At 40.4% G+C, this 19,192-nt stretch overlaps 1 protein-coding gene across 1 annotated transcript; it reads right to left on the bottom strand.

Annotated features, from left to right (window-relative positions):
- Nucleotides 1–4,754: 4,754 nt before the first annotated feature.
- On the bottom strand, nucleotides 4,755–8,343 carry LOC138599856 (NXPE family member 3-like). The gene is made up of 5 exons (XM_069671611.1): nucleotides 7,972–8,343; nucleotides 6,810–7,111; nucleotides 6,365–6,435; nucleotides 5,392–5,598; nucleotides 4,755–5,308 (listed from the first exon to the last, which is right to left on the bottom strand). Exons 1-5 carry the CDS (start codon nucleotides 8,146–8,148, stop codon nucleotides 4,755–4,757), a joined length of 1,311 nt encoding a protein of 436 aa, XP_069527712.1. The 5' UTR covers nucleotides 8,149–8,343.
- Nucleotides 8,344–19,192: the final 10,849 nt, after the last annotated feature.

Genomic DNA, 19,192 nt, shown 5'->3' with positions numbered 1-19,192 from the left:
GATAAATGACTCATGTACTCCCTATTTGCTATATAATATTCCATCTCGACTTAGCTGTTTTGTCAGACACTGTCAGGCTCCACTCAGTGTAAGCGGCTGAAATACAGCTGAGGTTTCTTTATTATAGATTTTGCCTCCACACAGTGAACTGATTTTATTCCAAGTCAATGCTGTTGTTATGGTATTAATATTAGGAGCACTCTGTACTGAAAGTAGCTTTAGCTACATTTATATCAAGCAATTTACCCCACAGCATTTGGCTCAACTTAACCAACAGCCAAAGGTTCGGGGGTGGGGGACTTTGCAATTGAGTGTTGTGTCTGCTAAGATCAAGGCCTGGGCCAGATAAGAGTCCTTGACCCCCTTGGCACCGTGTGATGGCCTGTAACGAAGAGCCCATCGTTACTGGTGACTGATGGCTTGGTTGCCATGTAAATATTGCACACTGGGTTTGGTTAGAGGCACAACTTAAATTATGAATGGCACTTGGCACTTTGATAGCAGTATTTGCACTTTATTAGCAATCTTTGCACAGTACATTTATCACATTGCATATTTGCACATTTTAGGATTCAACATTATTTATTGATTGTGTACAAACAGTATTTATTCACGTTTTAAGCCCATGATTGAGGTGGTCTTCCGGCGGGTGCTGGCTTGAGAGCGCTGCTCCGCCTAAAAGAGAGGGGTCAGTTACACATAAAACACTCTCAAATTATTTGGTTTAGAATGCGGTTAATAGCATTCTATATATTACATGGTTTCTTTATTAATTAAACACAAAATTTACAAAGCTTTGTCATTGGTTTGATTAAGTTATACTAGTTCATTTTTCCTTTCTTTGAGTTACCTGGCTGCTGGCTCTCGTTCCTGGTTTGGCCAAAAGATGTGTCTTTGGGTGGAGTCTGGCTTTATGGAGGAGGACCATACCAAGTGCGCTGACAACATGGGGGGGGGTAGGGTTTTGTTGTATTCAGGTTTAGTTATGTTGTATGTTGTCCTCCCCTGCACGTTTAGTCTTGGTTTGGTCAGCTTGTATAAATGTCCCCCTCAGTTCTCATTTCATTAGGTTTGTTGGTTGAGTTTACATCTAGTTTAGTTATTTTTCAGTAGAGTTCTGTTCTGTAGACCTCTTTTAATTTGCTTGTTTAAGCAATATTGCTTTTGTTGAACCCCTTTGGAATAAAAATCCTGATTTTTGAGCTTCAAACCTCTGTTCCTTTGTGCCTTGACTGTTTGGTCCACGACACACCGTCAAATCAAAAATGCTTCTTAAAAACAATTGAAGTCTTGAAGTATAAACCGCAGACTGGCAGGACCTGATGCAATCAACAGTATATTGAAGTATTGACAGCAAATGCTACAATACACTCTCAGTGTCCCGGGATGGACTGACACTGTGCTGTAGGTTCCCATCTTAAATAGATTGGATGGTTATACATGGTTAACCGTGGTTCTCTGAGTGAAGAGACTATCCCTCCAGCTCAAGGCTGCTCTGGGATTCGTAACATCAAAATTATGACCAGTGAGGGTAGGTGCACAGGTGCTTTTATGCTGTGATCACTGCCACTACACAGGTAGCTTGTCTTAAATAATGATCCACGTCACCTGACCCCCTCTTGCCAGAGTCCAGGAAACAAAAGGCACAACCAATAATCCAACAGAAATGGGAGCCATGAGGGAAAATCTAACAGAGCACAGGCAACAGGTAACCAGGGTTCCACGAGCATAGACGCAATGAACTGGCACAGGGACATGGGAAGACACGGACTAAATACACTGGGGAGGTGAGACTAATCGGGCACAGGTGAGACAATCAAGGGAGCAGGTGAAAACAATAAGGGCAGTTATTCTATAACAGGCAACAAGGTTCCTCGGCTTCTCTCTGACAGAAGACCAAAGAGCAACGTTCCCTCTTTGCTGCTCTCTCTGCTTCATAAAGAGCAGCAGCCTGATAAGCCAGCTCGGCTTGCCTCTGGCCTTCGATTTTGTCCTCAGCAGGCTCTTTTCTGGTTCATGAAGCCTTCCAGAATGGTGACCCAGCTCAGCTCAGGGCTCTCACATGCTAAAGGGCAGAAAGTTTATTTTACTCAAACTGAATTTAAAGGTTCATAAATGTAAAGGTCACCTTAATCTCTTAGTGTACATCTACATTAATGTATAAGTGCAAACCCTCTCAGTTTACAGTATTGCAGAGAGACTAGACAATTGCTAATGGCTTAGAATCAATTTGGCATCAAATCAGGAGCATGCACATTCATGTTTAATTAATGTCAACTAACAGAGTCAAATTAGCTCATCTATAAATGTGAACAACACACATTTTATCATACACAAGTTTCATTAACTTTACGGTTCAGAACACCCAGAGTGCAGGAGCAGAAATGATCCCTAACTGAAAGCTATGTAAACACATTAGCAGCGGCAACAATGGCTAGCACTCTGTTTACATTGCTAGGTAGCTATAAAGTTATAAACTATTAAGCTATAAACTCTCACAAACTTCATACATGTAGTTCGACATGTTACGGTACTGTACCGCGACCACTGGCATGCATGCGCATGTAAATACATACCTAAAACAGGATATGTGAAAAAAGAAGGAAAACGTGCTGCCGTTCAGTATGGCTGCTCATATGAGAATGAGCAATAGCGGAAGCTCCTTGCCAATCCATAGCCCAGGCCACAGGTAAGGTCTCATACTGCCCTCTACTGACAACAACTGGAATAATACACTTAATTCAGGAAAGTTAAATGCTGCTGCCAGCCTTAATTATTCTGTTTACACAATTTATAAAACAACAACAACATGTGATAATACATTTTGTGTATGTCACACCATGTTTGAGAAGTGTATTTGTCGTGCATTTTGATTTTATAGTTTGACTCATGTCCCCTCTGTTAACATGGAGGAGGCGGGCTTTATGACCTATACTGCAGCCAGTCAGCAGGGGGCGCTCTAATGTTTTGGCTTCACTTTTAGGGAGCTGTCATGTCTGTGTTCAACAAACAAACATTTTAAAAGCAGTTTTCTTCTCCTCTTGAGGATGGACATTTTTACTTTTTACAAATCTGCATCAATGATGTTGAAACTTCGGCAAAGGCAGGAACAACAAAAACGGTTTCTTTTTCTGTAAACAATGCAGCACGCGGTAAAGGAAGTCTTGACTGGAAGTCATTAATCGCTAACCGCTGGCTATGTTCACCATTGTCCCCAGAGGCTATATCGTCGTTGGGATCTGAGATCATTAGAACACTAAAAACAACCGTTGTCATGACAACGCCGTCATGCTTGTGTAGAGCACTACTGATCTATGCTCAGCTGAAACTACTAAAACCCCGGATATTTGGCTTTACCTGATGCCTTATGATGTTGCTTCACTATATTATATTTTGTCTGCTATATTTCTATTTGTAGATGGTATTCATGTGATTTTGCATGCATATAGGTCTACCCACCAGCAGGCCAAAAAATTCAACCCACAGCAACAATTCAAAAGTAGCACTTTTGCGAGGGACATCAGCAAACCTGTCAACCCTGTACAGACGGGAGTGCTTCTTAGGCGAACATACTGGAATATGCTGGCTTAATTTGGCTGCAGCCAATTGCACACTTGGGAGGGGTGTCACACACTTATGTTTTCCTTGACAAATGGAAATAAATAGAAAATAAATAGGAAAGAACGGCAGACAAATCCGTTCATAGGGTCATATTTTCGACTGTATGTTGGGGGGGGGCAGATTGGTATTTTCTCCCATTTTTCGGCCCATCCAGTCGAGGCAGATGGCTGTTCAACATGAGTCTGGTTCTGCTCGAGGTTTCTGCCTGTTAAAAGGAGGTTTTTCCTTGCCAATGTGCCGAATATTGCCAAGTGCTACTCATGGTGATTCATGTTGGGCCTCTCTTTAAATAACATAAAGAGTCGGTCTATACCTGCTCTTTTTGTAAAGTGTCTCGAGATAACTCTGGTTATGATTTAGCGCTATACATATAAAATTTAAAATTTGAATTTGATTTGCTGAAAAAATCTAATCTCTGCTAATATGATTTTGTGTTTCCTTCTTTACAACTGAAGCACTAAATGTATAGTGTTTCTCCCACACAATTTAAGAGTAATATTTTCAAACTTTTGCAGATTCACATTTGCTCTTGTACTGCTGGTCTATGAAAGCTGAGTTTATAACACACACTTTTCAGAGACTCACCACACAAGAGCTTGCGTGAATCATTATTTCCGGCACTGTTGTCTACCAGCTCTGGTCTGAAACTCCCACACAAATATTATGACAAAAAAACAGCTGGGTCCAGCAAAGCAAAGGCATTCTCTCTTAAAGATATGTTTGCTCATTGCTGATGGAGTCAAACCACAGCGCAGCTGTTACGCAACAGACATGCAACCAGTGGTCATTAATGTTGTCAGTAAATTTGAGAAGCTTTGTATGAAAACTTTTCAAGATACATTCATTCTAATTTAAAAGTTTGGGCTGATGGTGGTGCGTGGCACTAGAGAACAGGTCAACTCACCAATAGGTTTCATTATCGAGGGGTTATTTCTTTATTCAACAGAAAAACAAAGTGCCTGACACAAAGACTTGGTCAACAATTGTATGTAAATCATTTTCTGGAGGCAAATATCCCTGGGGTCAGATTGACCCCAAGGGTAAAATGTGTTAGTTTAAAAAACGTGTGGGGGAAATTCAAGCAAATGGGTGTTTGCTGAATTTAGCAAAACTCTCATTGACCAAATCCACATCTAGCTGCCCTTTTGGGGGCACACGTAGGACAAGAGAACATCAATCATATTCTTAATGATGGGACGTGGTGGATGGATGTTGTGTGGCATATGGTGAGCCAGAGTCATCTCCAAGGCGTCCACCAGACAAACATTAAGTCCCTTGAAAATGGCTCTGAGAACCTTGTCTTGCTGAAGCGAGAACCAGTCACTGTTGGTAAGAGCCATTTTAAGCGTCAAAGCTCTCAGATTTGGAGTCCTGATGACAACCAGCGTGCCTGGAGCCCTGTCCAGCAGATGCACCACTGCCCTGCGGATGCTCTGAAGCCGTCGGATGTAGAGCTCAATTGGGAAACTGTTGAAGTGAGCCCAGACAGTTAAAACTATGACAGTGTTGTCGCCACCAGTTACCCCATCTATTTCATTGGCAATGTAATGCAGCTCACTGATTGGGACGTTGCGAAAAGAAATAGGAGGACCGTGGCAGCGGTATGTTACCAAGAATTTGTTTGCATTGTCCAACATCATGAAAGGTCCTACTTGCTTAAAGCTGTACAGGTTGAACTCCTTGGCATCTGAAAGTAGTACAGAGTGGAGAGGTTAAGCAGAGGTTTAAACAAAATAAAACTGTTTCCAGAAATCCCTGTGGATCAGCTACCTGGTAGGAAAGCATTGAGGTATTCAAACCACTGCCTGATGGTGGAGTCTCCATACAGGTGGACAATCTTGCCTTTCAGACACTGATTGACGGCAGAGGGGCTGTCGAATTGGCGAACTTTGATTCCACCTAGTGCTCTCCACACACCCTGGTAGTAATAGCCAGAAACTCCAGACTTCCCAATGCTTTCCTTGACCTCAGGTTGACCTGAGAGAAAAGGATGTGGGAAGAGTTATTTTGTATTTTACTGATTGCAGACAAATCCCATGAAAAGACAAGAATCAGTTTCTCTGCTTAACCTGTCTGTGGCACACCATTCATTTAATTTCTACAACATAAATCTTTATAAATGGGTCGAATACAAATACATTTATTAATCTAATGAGGTTCAGTTTAAGCAATACTCAAATATTGTGCATTTATTGGACTTTATTGTACAGCTGCAGATAAAACATTTATGTGGTTCTTACTGTGATCAACTCTAATTTAGTAGTTTTGAAATAAATAAGCACTTTGGCTACAAAGGCAATGCAAAGTACAATCAGCCCATTCTTGGTTTTCTTCTTTTCCTGTGACTTGTTTAGACAAAAGGGAAAACATGGAACACTATCAGCCTTATTAGTTACAAAAGTTGCCTTTTCAGGGATCAAAACCTAAACTGACTTAACATCACACATCAACCTTTGAGTATGGTCTTCCAGAAATAATAACAATGCAAACGCTAAAATAAGAGATCCATTTTGACTGCCTTGGATTCTAGTGTATCTACTAAAAACAGCCACTGAAGCTAACATGAAAATGTTCATCATTTAAGCAGAACATTGGCAGTTGTTAACTAACTTTGCTCTGGCGTCAATACAGAGCTAGGTTGTGTGCAATTTTTGCAGACACTTTTACTTTCATGGTCTTAAGCACATAAGGTTTTGAATTGTTATCATAGGTAACGGTGAAGGTAGGAAAGATCCTGCTTTACCTTTCCTTTGAGGCAAAACAGCGACATTAGCAGGTCCTGAAGCCTGAATGAAGACTTTCATGTTGACACCCCTGAAGAAAAGCTCACATAATAAAGTATCTCATACACACATTCAACATGTAAAACCAACGTCATGTTATTTATCAGAAGAAAATGCTTTAACATTCAATAATTCTTCTTCCTTAGTTGGACTTTGAAGATACGCTGTCTACTTTGTTAATATAAGTCAACGAATTGATTCAGACTGTTTTTTGTTATTCTTACTCTGGTAACATCTTTAGGCTCAATCTTTACTGCCTGTTGTTACAAACTTGAAATTTTACACCAAGAACAAACATAGTTAGCTCTACTGCATATATATATATACATATATATATATATATATATATATAAATATTTATTATAATGGAAACTTAATGAAAGTTTTTTCTCTCTCCTCCCTCACCTTTGGAAAAGCTTATCCTCTGTGGCCTTGAGTGTTTGGAGTTCTTTGGTGTCTCCGTTCACGTGGTTAATCCTGTCATCACAGCTCAGCTGTTTTGGCTTGTAGCAGAACCAAGGCTCACCCGTACGGAGGTCCGTGAAGTTGCACAGCGGCTGCCCGGTTTCACGTAGGCAGACGTTACAGATGGTAGTTTGAGAAATTGAGCCTGAGCGGAAGAGGCTCTTGAAGGAAACCCTATCAGGCTCTTCTTTGTTCAGCCTGCGCAGCACTGTGACAGCCTCACTAGAGTGAACCAGCGTCACCTGATAGTACAGAGAACAAGAATTTTCACTCAGTCATGTCAAATTACCCGGCAGCTTAGTGCAAATGTTTACTGATTAGCTACATGAAGCTAGCAACAGTTGTTAACGTGCTACTGACAGTTTTAAGGTGACAAAAATGACAGCTGGTGATTAGAAATAAGAAGGAGAAGAATTGTTTTTTTTTTTTTTGTTTCTTTGAGTCAGTAGAGAGGAGCGAGGAGTTATCACAGTTATATAATAAACTGTCTGCCCAAGGCTAATTCATAGGTTAACAAATTAAATAGTTAACCACAGAATGAAATGAACCTGACTCTCTTGTTGGCGAGTACAATTGGTCCTCTTACCTCTACAGCCAGCCATCTTCGAAGTGACAAAAAACAATTCTGACATTTATGTATGTGCACAACAAATCAATTAGTGAGAAATGACAAACACTTGACAAGCTAACAAGCCAGGTAAGGCAAGTGCAGACACAAATATCTGCTGATAAGTGCTAACAGTTAAATAACAGTATACTAGATATTCACACTGAGGTATATAAACCCTGTTTTTAGTCTCTATAGTTTAAAGAAATATCGTCAAGAGTCTAAAAACATAAGAACCAAGCTGTAAATATGTTTATTTGGGTAGTAAAGTTTTGCATTTAACATGGAGATCAGTGGAGATTGGCTCACTATTAGAGGCAGCCTCCAGTGGTTATTAAAGGTACTGCAGTTTTTGGCACTTCCACAATGACTTAATTTATTGGTTCTGGAAGTTGACACTTGTTAGCAACAGTAAGTCAGTGGGGAGAGGTTTATATAACATATTTTAAACACCTATAGAACAATTACATTTAAAGAGATAGCCTTTAGCATTACCTCAACCTGTGCACTTCCTTCCCAGAGTAAAGAGAATACAGCAGAGTAGGAGCCATTGAGGTGATCCACCACTTGCCCGGCCACACCTGCTCCAAGTGTCTTGTTGTGCAACCGTGCAATTAAGACATCTCCTCCAGACTTCTTGGCTTGACCTTGGAAGTCGTATATTTTGATCATAACCTCCAGCTGATCCCCTACATGCCACTGCCCCCCCTCCCTCTTCCCTGGGAGAATGGTGAAGGTGCTGTGGGCAGGATCACTTGTCTGATTCAGTGGAAGAGGAGCTGGCAAAAGTGGAGTTTCTGGCCAAGCAATCAAGTCTAATATGAGATGTTCCTCTAGAGCGTCTGTAGAGGACAGTGGCTGGAAGGTGCAGAAGCCATGATGCTTCTGAGGATCAGTGGTAGCTCCCTGGAGGTTGATGGTGGAGATTTCTTCATACTTTAACTGGCAGGGGGTTGAGACAGAAAGATTGTGACAAAGATGCCTTAAACAAATGTAAGAAAAGCAAATGAACTAAATAAAACAAAAAGGGCAAGAAGGACATTTTTTTCTGCTCTACACAACAAAATGATTTATGGATGGTAACAATCGTTGATCTGTTAGTTGTAAGCTGCTGGAATTCACTCTTAAATAGTTCTTGTTCTTTGTAGGTCATGGCGCAGGTGCATTTAGGACCCGCTCCACTTTTGCTTGTTATATGGTGCAAAATCTGGGCACACAGTAAAGCACATATTTAGTCTCTTAATTAATCAAAGATGTATTTTGCATATAACATTAATCATATATAATCGCTTTCTTATGGCATAGCACCAACAGTGGTTGGTGCATCTTACCACACCCCATTTTAAGTCCTAGAGGCCCACAAGTGCTACTAATACAATATGGACGCTAGGTGTGAACAAATCTGCTATTTGCACTATGCACCTTTTTGCACTGCAGAAAGACTGGGCACCTTGTTTTTCTGACGATCAGGGGAGCATTAAGTAAAGCCAGTACAGCTCACTGATTCCCCCAATGAATCTTTGCAGATCACAGCGGGGGAGATTGAGGTAAAGTAACGCAAATAGTTCAGGAGGGATTATAAGCTTTGAACACATCAGGGCAGTTAGATGCAGAGTCAAAAGTCATATTTAAATATATCCTCCAGATACTTTTAACTGTACTTTCAAATCCGTAGTTTTATGTGTTTTTATGATACTGACTGCTTTATTTTTTTATTACACTGTATATGAAAAGGCCCAACTAGGGAAAAAGTTCAAAATTAGCGAAAACTATAAACTCTTCATGCAACACATCAGTTTCGTGCTCTGTACTGGAACTACGTTAAATTTTATCGTTTCTATCAAATAGAGTAAATTCAAATTCACGAGTATCTTAAAGTCCAACAGAAATCGCATTTAGTTATCCCAAACTACTGAAGTAGTTCTGTTTGGCCCTTCTGACTCCACCAGTCAGATCGGTCATGAACTTGTGCCCACTGTCAACATGTGTAAAAACCTCTGCATAAAACCTGCCAGATTTTTAACAGGTACATAAAAGCCTGAGCATTACTCCCCCATACTCGCCTCCCTCTACTGGCTCCCTGTCAATTTTTGAATTCATTTTTAAAATTGTATTTCTTGTTATGAAGTCACTTCATGGATCGGCTCTCTCATATTTATCAGAACTCTTATTTTTTATTTCATTTTTATATTTGTTTGTGATCATTTGTTGTGTGTTTTTACAGTTTTATCTGCCACTGCCTGTGAAGCACTTTGGTCAGCTCACATTGTTTTAATGTGCTATACAAATACATTTGACTTGACTTGACTGAAGTGTGTTTTGGGCATCATTTTGTTTTAGGAAATAGTTTCAATATTTGTCACCTATTTGTTCATTTTGTGTTTTTAGTGGGAAGAAATGGGAACCAGTAGTTTGGAACACATCGATGGTTTTAAAATTGCAACAAAAGATTTTTTTTAAAGAAAATCACCCAGAAACTCATATTGCATTCATTTGCAACATAAACGTAACCGTTATCTGAGACACATTAAAAGACAGTTAAAAAGAGTAGCCTGAAATCTGACCAATATTCAACATTTCATACAGGGTCCACTTTTAAAGTGTTCCCAGGAAAACCAAGCTCTCACCGTCAGTAGGTCCAGGTAACCAAGAATAAAGATGAAGACAAACACAGCCAGGAAGAGGAAGCAGCACTTTGGAAGGTTTTTGCAGAACTTGTGTCTTATACAACCTTTGACCTCCATGTTTGGGGATCAGTCCTCCTCTGGTTCTGAATTAAAACATACAACAAAAAACTAATTGGTAACTCACTCCTTGTTAAGCTAATAATATGATTTTATTAGCTAAAATTTTAACTTAATTGTTAAGGTCCATATGAACGCCCCTCTTTGTGGGCATAAATATGTTGTATAATATTGTATAAATGAGGCCACAATTTATGATCTCGTGTGCACAAGATTGTAAATCGAAGAAACTTTGACATGCTTGACTGCTTGACTTGCAGAAAAACAAACAAACTTGTCAGACTGGTATGTCAAGTGACACCCAGGTGTTTTAATAGTAGTTTGTATGACAGGTTTTAAAAGAGTTAGAGTTGTGTTTTCTTCTACAAATACAGGGATTAAGGTCACTAATCACATTTACTCAAATATTGTACAGTTTTGAAGCAGGTTCTTTAGGTGTTACTGTGGTCAGTGAACTTTTGGGCCTTTGAATTTTCCTTTAGAAACAGAAAACAAATGTTTCTGCTTTATAAAAGGAGAAAAAGAAATTTAGTGGTATTTCAATTATGTATCTGCCAATTCTGACCAGGAAAACTGAAAATGACTTGTTTTTCATTTTGAAATGAAAATCAAATAACTATTAGGTTTTTGTTTTTTGATTTCTGTTTCTAAAATTTAAAGACCAAAAAGTACACTGACCCTGTTCTCTATACTTCTACTCTACATTCCAGATTCAAAAACTAGTTTTTATTCATCAAAATTAATCTGTAAGTTTCAGTAACTATACAGATTAAGATAAATACAATCAACATATAAATGATGATGTCTGAGATCATATACATTAAGTAGTTCTAATTAGCCCGGGTTATCAGCTTCAACAAAAAGTCATATCAATGCCTCAATAAAATATAAAAATATGATCTAAACTGTTGAAACTAACAATTTTGTTTTATGACTGCTTTTAATTTTGGTATTTTAAGTATATTTTGATGCCATTACTTCTTGGATGATGATACCAAGTAGATGTAATAGAGTACAAATTACAATTTTCCTTCTGAAATGTATTGGAGCAGTACAAAGCAGCAAATTGGTACAGAAAAACTGAAATACAAACATGTGTTCACAAACATCTTCAACACCTCATTAGAGACCTGCCACGTGCCAGCCTGCTTCAAGGCCTCCACCGTCATTCCTGTCCCCAAAAAGCCAAGGACCACAGGACTTAATGACTACAGACCCGTCGCACTGACCTCTGTGGTAATGAAGTCCTTTGAGCGCCTGGTGCTCTCACACCTCAAAGACATCCCAGACCCTCTCCTGGACCCTCTCCTGTCTCTGACGCCAGGACCATCAGCACCGGCTCCCCTCAAGGCTGCGTTTTGTAAAACCACAAAATGTATTCAATGATTACATTTAAGAATAATACATAAATGGAATTTATGCATAAAATTAACATACTAAGATCTGCCATTATGAACATGGTCTTTGTCACTTAAAGTCGAGGTGAAATGAAAAATGTCATTTTAATCCTTTTCGATCACATCCCCGGTCATATTTTGCATCTATTTGACAATATAGGGCAAAAAAAATACAGAAAATCAATTTCTTCGTATTCTTATATCAAAATCAGATCATTTTTTCTTCCGGTAAAACTAAATTTTATGCGTGCTCACGTAAGCTAGCACCAAACAATTTCAACCAATCAATCTGCAACTCTAGCCGCAGAGCACCAAGAACATTCGGTCAGTTAGCTAGCTACTGCGCTGTGGAGAACGTCTGTCTACGCCCACTTCTCAACAATCAAATCAAATCCCTCTAATGATATGTCCCGCCTGCATGTCCTGTTTCACTCGGACATACGTCACGATAGGGAAGCTAGATACTCTGGAAATGCCGTTTCAGCTCGACTTTAATGGTACTCATGAATGAATGAAACGAGAGAAAGAGAGACGCTTACTGCTTCACTCACTTCAGCTGCATTCTCCCTGACTCCTGAAGGAATAAGGTATTACCCAACAAGTAACTACAAATGGGTGACTGTTTCATTAGGCTCCTGTAGTCAGACTGAACTGAACTTCTGCACAGCTGTAGACCTAACTTAAAAACCTCCTATGGCCAAAGGACTCCTCACTGAACTCCTGTCTACCTCTCCCTTCCTCGCTGCCTTAGTGACCAATATTTGTGTGGGTTAGTTTTGACCTTGTTTTATTTCTGTCAATTATTAATATGTGTTCGTCTGTAATACTTCATGCTAAATTATGCAAGTGGCAAGTCAGGGCCTTTCAATCACATGCTGAGGTTTTACCTTAAGTGTCCCATCGCAACCAAAGACGCCAGGGCATGAGGGAATAGCAACTTTATGATATTTTAACACTCTGTTCCCCTGGCCCCAGTGAGAGAGAGATAGAGAGAGGCATGGGGTAGACATTGGCATCGGTAAAACCAAACACCCGGGGCTTTTTGAGCCTAGCCGCTTTGTTCCGGAGTTGATTTTAATGTAGCCTACTGTGATAGAACGGAACTTTAGTTGTAGTTTCAATTGTTTTTGGGGCGCATTAGAGCTCTGCGCAAGCATGATGTTGTTGTCATGATGGTTTTAAGTGTTGCGCAACGTTGCTGAATGGTCAGGCTGTGCCAAATATGGAGAGTCGAAAACAAACCAGCCTTCTTGTTTTTTTGCAAAGAGAAGAAAAGGTCACTTAGAAACAGGTCAACAAGCTTTTAAAATGATATCCAAAAAGTGATTATACAGAAAGAGATTCTGTCACAAGACATATAAATGCAATAGCCTAATATCAGCAAGCTAGCACAACTAAACGTAAATTATGGCTAACACTATTTTTACTCATCCTCTTTGTGATGGACAGGCTGTTCACTATATGTTTGAGTCTGTTGCAAACTAATGTTGTTTCTGCTCAACTTTTTGCCGTGTTGTTCCTTGTCTGCACCTCACACCAGAATGTTGTCGATGACGTTCACAACTCAAAAGGTACATAACTTAGAACTGTCCTCATCTAGTTGTATTTGCCAGAAGCCATGGTTTGCATCCAAAACCGAAAATAACTTTGCATTTGGCATCTCCGCCACAACCTCCTCCACTGTCCGCAGAGGATAGTGTTTATAGCTTTGTTGAGGTCTTGGGGGTCAATGCAGAATCTTAGTTTTTTGTTTAGCTTTTGAACAGGGACCATGTGCTTAACCCAGTTAGTGGGTTCTGTTTGTATTTCAACCACTCCAAGTTTCTCCATTCTTTCCAGTTCACATTTGATTTTGTCTTTCAGTGCTAAAGGCACCTTTCTGGGTGGGTGAATAACTGGAGCTACGGCTGGATCAACCTGAATGTGAGGCTGTCCAGGTACACACCCCAAACCTGTGAACACATCTTTGTATTCCCTTTGGATGTCCTTTTCCTCTTTGTTGTCCACCTTGTAGATTCTTTTTTATTAGATCCATTGGTGTGCAAGAATCTTCTCCTGAGATAGCTTGAAGGTTTACTTCTAATGTCTGGAATTCCACTTCATGCATTTCAGTTTTAGACTCACACATCAGCTTTGCCATGCCCAATGGCACCACCTTGTGGCGGGAATATGTCACCAACATGCATCCTTTTCAGCCACTTGTAGAGGTGGTTTGACTATAGGCAGGACACTAGTTCATCATAACTAAACTACATAAATTAAAAAGCTTGACTTTCAGTGATCAAACTTCTATTAAATAATATCCTGGAGCGTGGAGACCTTGGATTGACTTTCTGTCATAAAATGAAGTAATTGATGTGGTTTTTGTAAACATATTTACAGCAGTAATGCTGCTGATGGATAAACTGGCACTGCTGGTGAACTACGTGAATGCAGTAACAACTTGCTGTCACTCGCTGATTTTTCTTTTTTCTTTCTTTTGTGTTCTAGAAACAACACATGCTTTCTGAACTCCACCTCAGTCTCAAGCTCATTTCCTTCGGCTTCCTCTCAGTTGTTTCTGTGATTCACCGTAAACAACCTTCTGTCAGCCCACTAATTTCTATGCATTTCCATTCACGAGGTGCTTTGCATTGACCATTTATGGTGTAATGTTGGCGTGTAGAGGGTGCAATAAGTGGCTAATTCATGTGCGCACATTTCCAAGGGGATTATGAATTATTAGCATTATTTTTGGCGCACGCCATTTCCGGGTTTCCTCCGTAGGTACACTTTTAGTATTTAGGATTCTACGCACTCTTTCACTAATGAGACCCCTGATCTTTTATCACCCAATAGTTGGACGCATATATGTAGCGGTGAAGTCCACTCTTCCCTTATTCATCGCTTCCTGTCCCTGCATAGGAACTCAGCTCTATGAAAAAAATGTCCCGAAGGTTCCCTCAAATTTCATTGATTGCTAGCTTCTCATACTATCACTTAACAGAAAGCCTTCTTGCTCTCATCTTTAGGCTTCTTTTTTCTTTTTAACTGGGTGCCTGAAACGAAACGAAACAAATAATGACTGTGGAAAAGGCACCCCTCTCCAACTCCTATTAATCGTAGAGCCCATGTTTCTCCTATGCTGATTGGCCCATTCACGTGCCAGTCAAGCACCCTGATGACCAATCATGTCGCTACATTTTCGGGACTAATAGTTTTTCCCGCTCTCTCCACTCGACGACTGCTGAGTGAAGACCAGAGATCGTCAGAGGACTAGAGGGAAAGACTACAGTATGAGTTGAGCTTTGGAGCTTTCTTTTCCAGTCAAGTTATTAGTTGCTGCTTGTTGTTTATGTGTGCGTGCAGCTAAATGTAAGTACTGAATATAATTCTTTATGGTTTGTAATGTTTCAGTGGATGTTTCCACATGCTAGCAAGCAAATTGGCTTCATGCTATTTCCCTTGTTTCTGGTCATATGCAGCCACCTACTGTTTAGCCACTGTATAGCCTAAGCCTATTCATTAAGACTAAGATGGATATGTAACTGGCAAGCGTAGAGATTGTTGTTTGATTCTTGATACACCTTGTAATAACTGATGTCAATGGATGTGTAATTAAGCGTACACTGTTATTCTTTAATTTCTTTAAACAGAACCACATTTACATAACAAGTGGAGTGGTGTGAGTTTACTGGTGGGGACAATTTCTCATAAGAATTAAAATAAAACAGTATAATAAACATTTAAACCCACAGGCTTTATTCAACCCAAAAATGTTCAATAATATCATGAATGAACTAATGAAAAACAAACGTGGAAATGAACAAAAGATGGGAAGATGCTGGGTCAGCCATGCGATGGACTGTCGCTCCCAGCACATCCCCCTAAACTAACTATAACCAGGAAGACTAACATAAAACAAAAGACGAAAAACTGGACTTGTCAGGGTTCATTGTTCCCAAAAAGGTGAGGACCCAGAATTAAATGATTTAATAAAACAAAAATCCAACTGAAGAGCCAACAAAAACAGGCAAAACCACAAGGAGCCGGGTAATCCAAAATCCCAAATCCCAAATGATACATCGGCAAACACAGGAAGACATGTGTAGGGTTTTCACAGACAAAGACAATGAACCAGCACAGAGACAGGGGAGCACAAAGACTAAATAAACCTAGGAGGTGAGGCTAATCAGACACAGGTGAGACAATCAAGGGCAGGTGAAAACAATCAAACAAGCAGGAAACACAAAGGCAGGAAGTGGATCAACACGAGAGACAAGGTGACAAAGTAAAACAGGAAATGATCTAACCAAAGAGACACAAGTGAAATACTAAACTAAACAAGACTAACTACTGACAAGAACACAGAATAAACTAAATACAAAACTAAACGACGAGAACTCATGACATTAGACAAAGTGACAATGTGAAACAATAATAACTGAACACAGAAATACAAGACAAAACCAGAACTAAACTAGAAACTCATGACAGGACTACCAGAGATCTTCAGCCCAAACTAAAACAACAAACTCCCACAACAAAACCAAGCAATCAAACAAATTTCACTCAGGCCGAGCAGTCGCAGGGGGTGTGTGAGGCCCTGTGCGCATAGGCGCCGATTTATGTTTCTACCGGTGGGTGCTCAAAACAGTTGAATGTCCCACCCCCCCGCCCAAGTTAACCTTCTGAAATCACCATAGCCTCCATGTCTGGTTGCTATACGGATTTATTTTTATATTATTGATTCGATCTTATTGAGCCAAAGACAGAAGAGGAGCAGAGCTAACACAGATCTGTGTGTTTCTCATGCTCTGACGTCTGTGGTTAAAAAGGAAAAAAATAACTGAATTCTGATTTTTACCGTCTATTACCATGGCAACGACTGAAGCTTTGAAGCATGCGGGTCAGCCCTAAGCCACCTTCAATTCAATATGTCTCTTTCTCTATCTCTCTGTTTCTTTACAGAGAAATTAAGTGGGTGGTAAGCAAACTGTATCTAAGTTTTTAATACGGGACAATCCTGAAACGACTAGGGCAGGGGTCATCAACTAGATTTGTCCAATGGCCAGATTTTTTCTAAACAGACACTGTGGGGGCCAAACTCTCAAAAAATAAAAAAAATAATATTTAGGCCTAATTAGCAGGGTTTCCGTTAGAAATGAATCTGTGCCGGTCCACGTGTCCTGGAAGTTTTCAATGTTCCTGACAAATGGGTTAAATTACGGTCAAATATTATCTGCTCATCATCACTGGCTTAGAGTAAGGATTTTAGCAAGTCTATGCTGTCAAACCTGCAGTCTAAAGACCTAGAAGTCGTAGATGAGTTCCTAGCAAGAGGTTACTAAAGGGTATGTGTAAATACCTTAATTCCTCAGGAGCCCCTTTTTCTTCTGTGCTTTGTCGTTTAACGCCTCTTTCTGACCTTTTCTTCCATGATGAAATTCCAATGTCACCGCTCCCTGACCCTTGGGTTGGCTACCCCCTTCATTGATGGTTGCAAAGAAACGACGAGATCCTGGTTCCCCCGAAAGCTGTACGATCTATACCTGAGCTGTGGCCTGCCCCAATAAGGAAATCTTGGCTGCCCAAAGTTCCTACAGTCCTTGATGCTTGACTAATATCTGTAACAGCTTTGCTGCATAATTCAGTCATTGCATTTCAGGTGGTTTGCTGGGTTTAGAGCAGTCATATCTTTACTAACAATTGCAATATGCTGGTAGGATAACAATTTTCTCTAGGAATTATATTTATCATGCAGCGCGGTGCTCATGAGAATTGCCACTAGGCGGGGTCTGAGGCCCAAACTTAGCACTGTCACTAGGTAGTATACTCCTCATGTAGGCGCTGTACTCATGGGGAGTGGCCACAAGGCGGCTGGTGCCGAGGCCCACACATAGCAGGTTCTCTAGTTAGTATACTCCTCATGTAGGCGCCGTACTCATGGGGAGTGGCCACAAGGCAGGTGTCTAGTCTCACACATAGAAGTTCACTAGGTAGTATATTCCTCATGTAGCCACGGTGCTTATGAGGAATGGCCACAAGGCGGGGTGCCTAGGCCAGCACATAGAAGATCCTCACAGCTTTAGTGTCAGGCTCCGCATATCTGCAGTTTTGGGGGGTTTAAGATATTATCTCATCACTCCTCAATTTCTGCATGTAGAATAAATCAGCGAGGAGTGATGAGGTCGGAGCCTAGACGCCACGCAAGCTATGTTCTGCTGCAATAAACTTTTCAAACTAAAACAACGTGAGTTGTTTGACTGAACTATAATTTTGTTCAAAAATTAATATATGATACGTCTAATGTTGCACTTTCAACCTGCGGAGGAGTCGTGCATGAGACAGCCATCACTCTGTCTGTCCGTCACTGTTAACAAGGACTCCCGTCTACAGTTCACAGGAGCCCAGTGCACCAGCTGGGCATAAAAAATAGGTCTAATCTCTTACGTCAGACATAGCTATGACCAACTTCTTGATTGGAATTCATATGGAGTGCAGCAAGTCTAACTGGCGCCGATCGTAGCTGCGCCCGGTCTCATGATGTGCGTCCACGCGAACACTCGAAAAGCGGTGACTGTTACCAAGCAATGAAGATGAGGCAACATAAATAATTAAGCATGCAGTTGTCCAATGTACATTTTTCTTATCTCCCTCTTTTGTTTTTCAAAGGCCCTACTGGCACAAAATCTGAGCTCAATCAGCACCTGCAGGGCGGGGACAGCGCCGCATTTCTGTCCAACACATGCTGCAGCTGAGGGGAGAGCTCTTTAATTCTTTCCAACAGGACTTGTCTGACAGAACGAAACCTGTCGATCAACTTACTGCCTGATCACGGATGACACTCTCATTTTAACACCCTTTTATTTAAGTCTCACCTAAGTCTAACCAGTAAAAAAACGGCAATTACCGGATAACAGAAACCCAGGTATTATTTTGCGGGCCGTATGGGAAGCTTTGGCAGGCCGGATGTGGCCCGCGGGCCGCCAGTTGACGATCACTGGACTAGAGGGAGAGACAGCGGCATGTAGCGTAAATCGGTCGATTAATTATTTAATAATTAATTAAACTCGTCATAGAATGCCTGCACTCTATATTGACGAGAAGTTAACTTTAAAGTTAATTAAAAGACTTAACCTATCATAGGTATTTAACGGGGCACCACCCAATTTTGAGAAAACAGGGAAAACATATAATTAGTTACCTAATTGTTTAATTCAGTCTCATAATCTGAAGGTTGCTACAGTTTAGAATTGAGTTCGTTTCGCGGTGTACAGAGGCTTAGTACTTCACACACACAAAGACACTTGAATCAGTACTTTATAAATGAAGAATTTATTGACTAATACTACTAAACATACATGAGATAACTAAATATGGTGATGAACGTGAAATGATTATGACAGGATGAATATGATGAAAGATGGATTGAAACCTGTTCAAAGGAGTGAAGTGTAGCAGCTGAGATATTAGGAGGTATATCGCCCAAAACCTTATCCTAACCTTCCTAACAAATCTGTGACTAAAGCATCAACCCCAATATACAGTAAAACCAAAGTTAGACCTACTCGGAGGGTGAGGAGGGTCAACCGC

This window comes from Semicossyphus pulcher, unplaced genomic scaffold (assembly GCF_022749685.1).
Source record: "Semicossyphus pulcher isolate SPU_LCO1_2020_fin unplaced genomic scaffold, fSemPul1.0.p SCAF_20, whole genome shotgun sequence".
Classification (NCBI taxonomy): domain Eukaryota; kingdom Metazoa; phylum Chordata; class Actinopteri; order Labriformes; family Labridae; genus Semicossyphus; species Semicossyphus pulcher.
The sequence above is the reverse complement of the archived record's forward strand: the minus strand, read 5'-3'. Positions and strand labels throughout refer to the sequence as shown.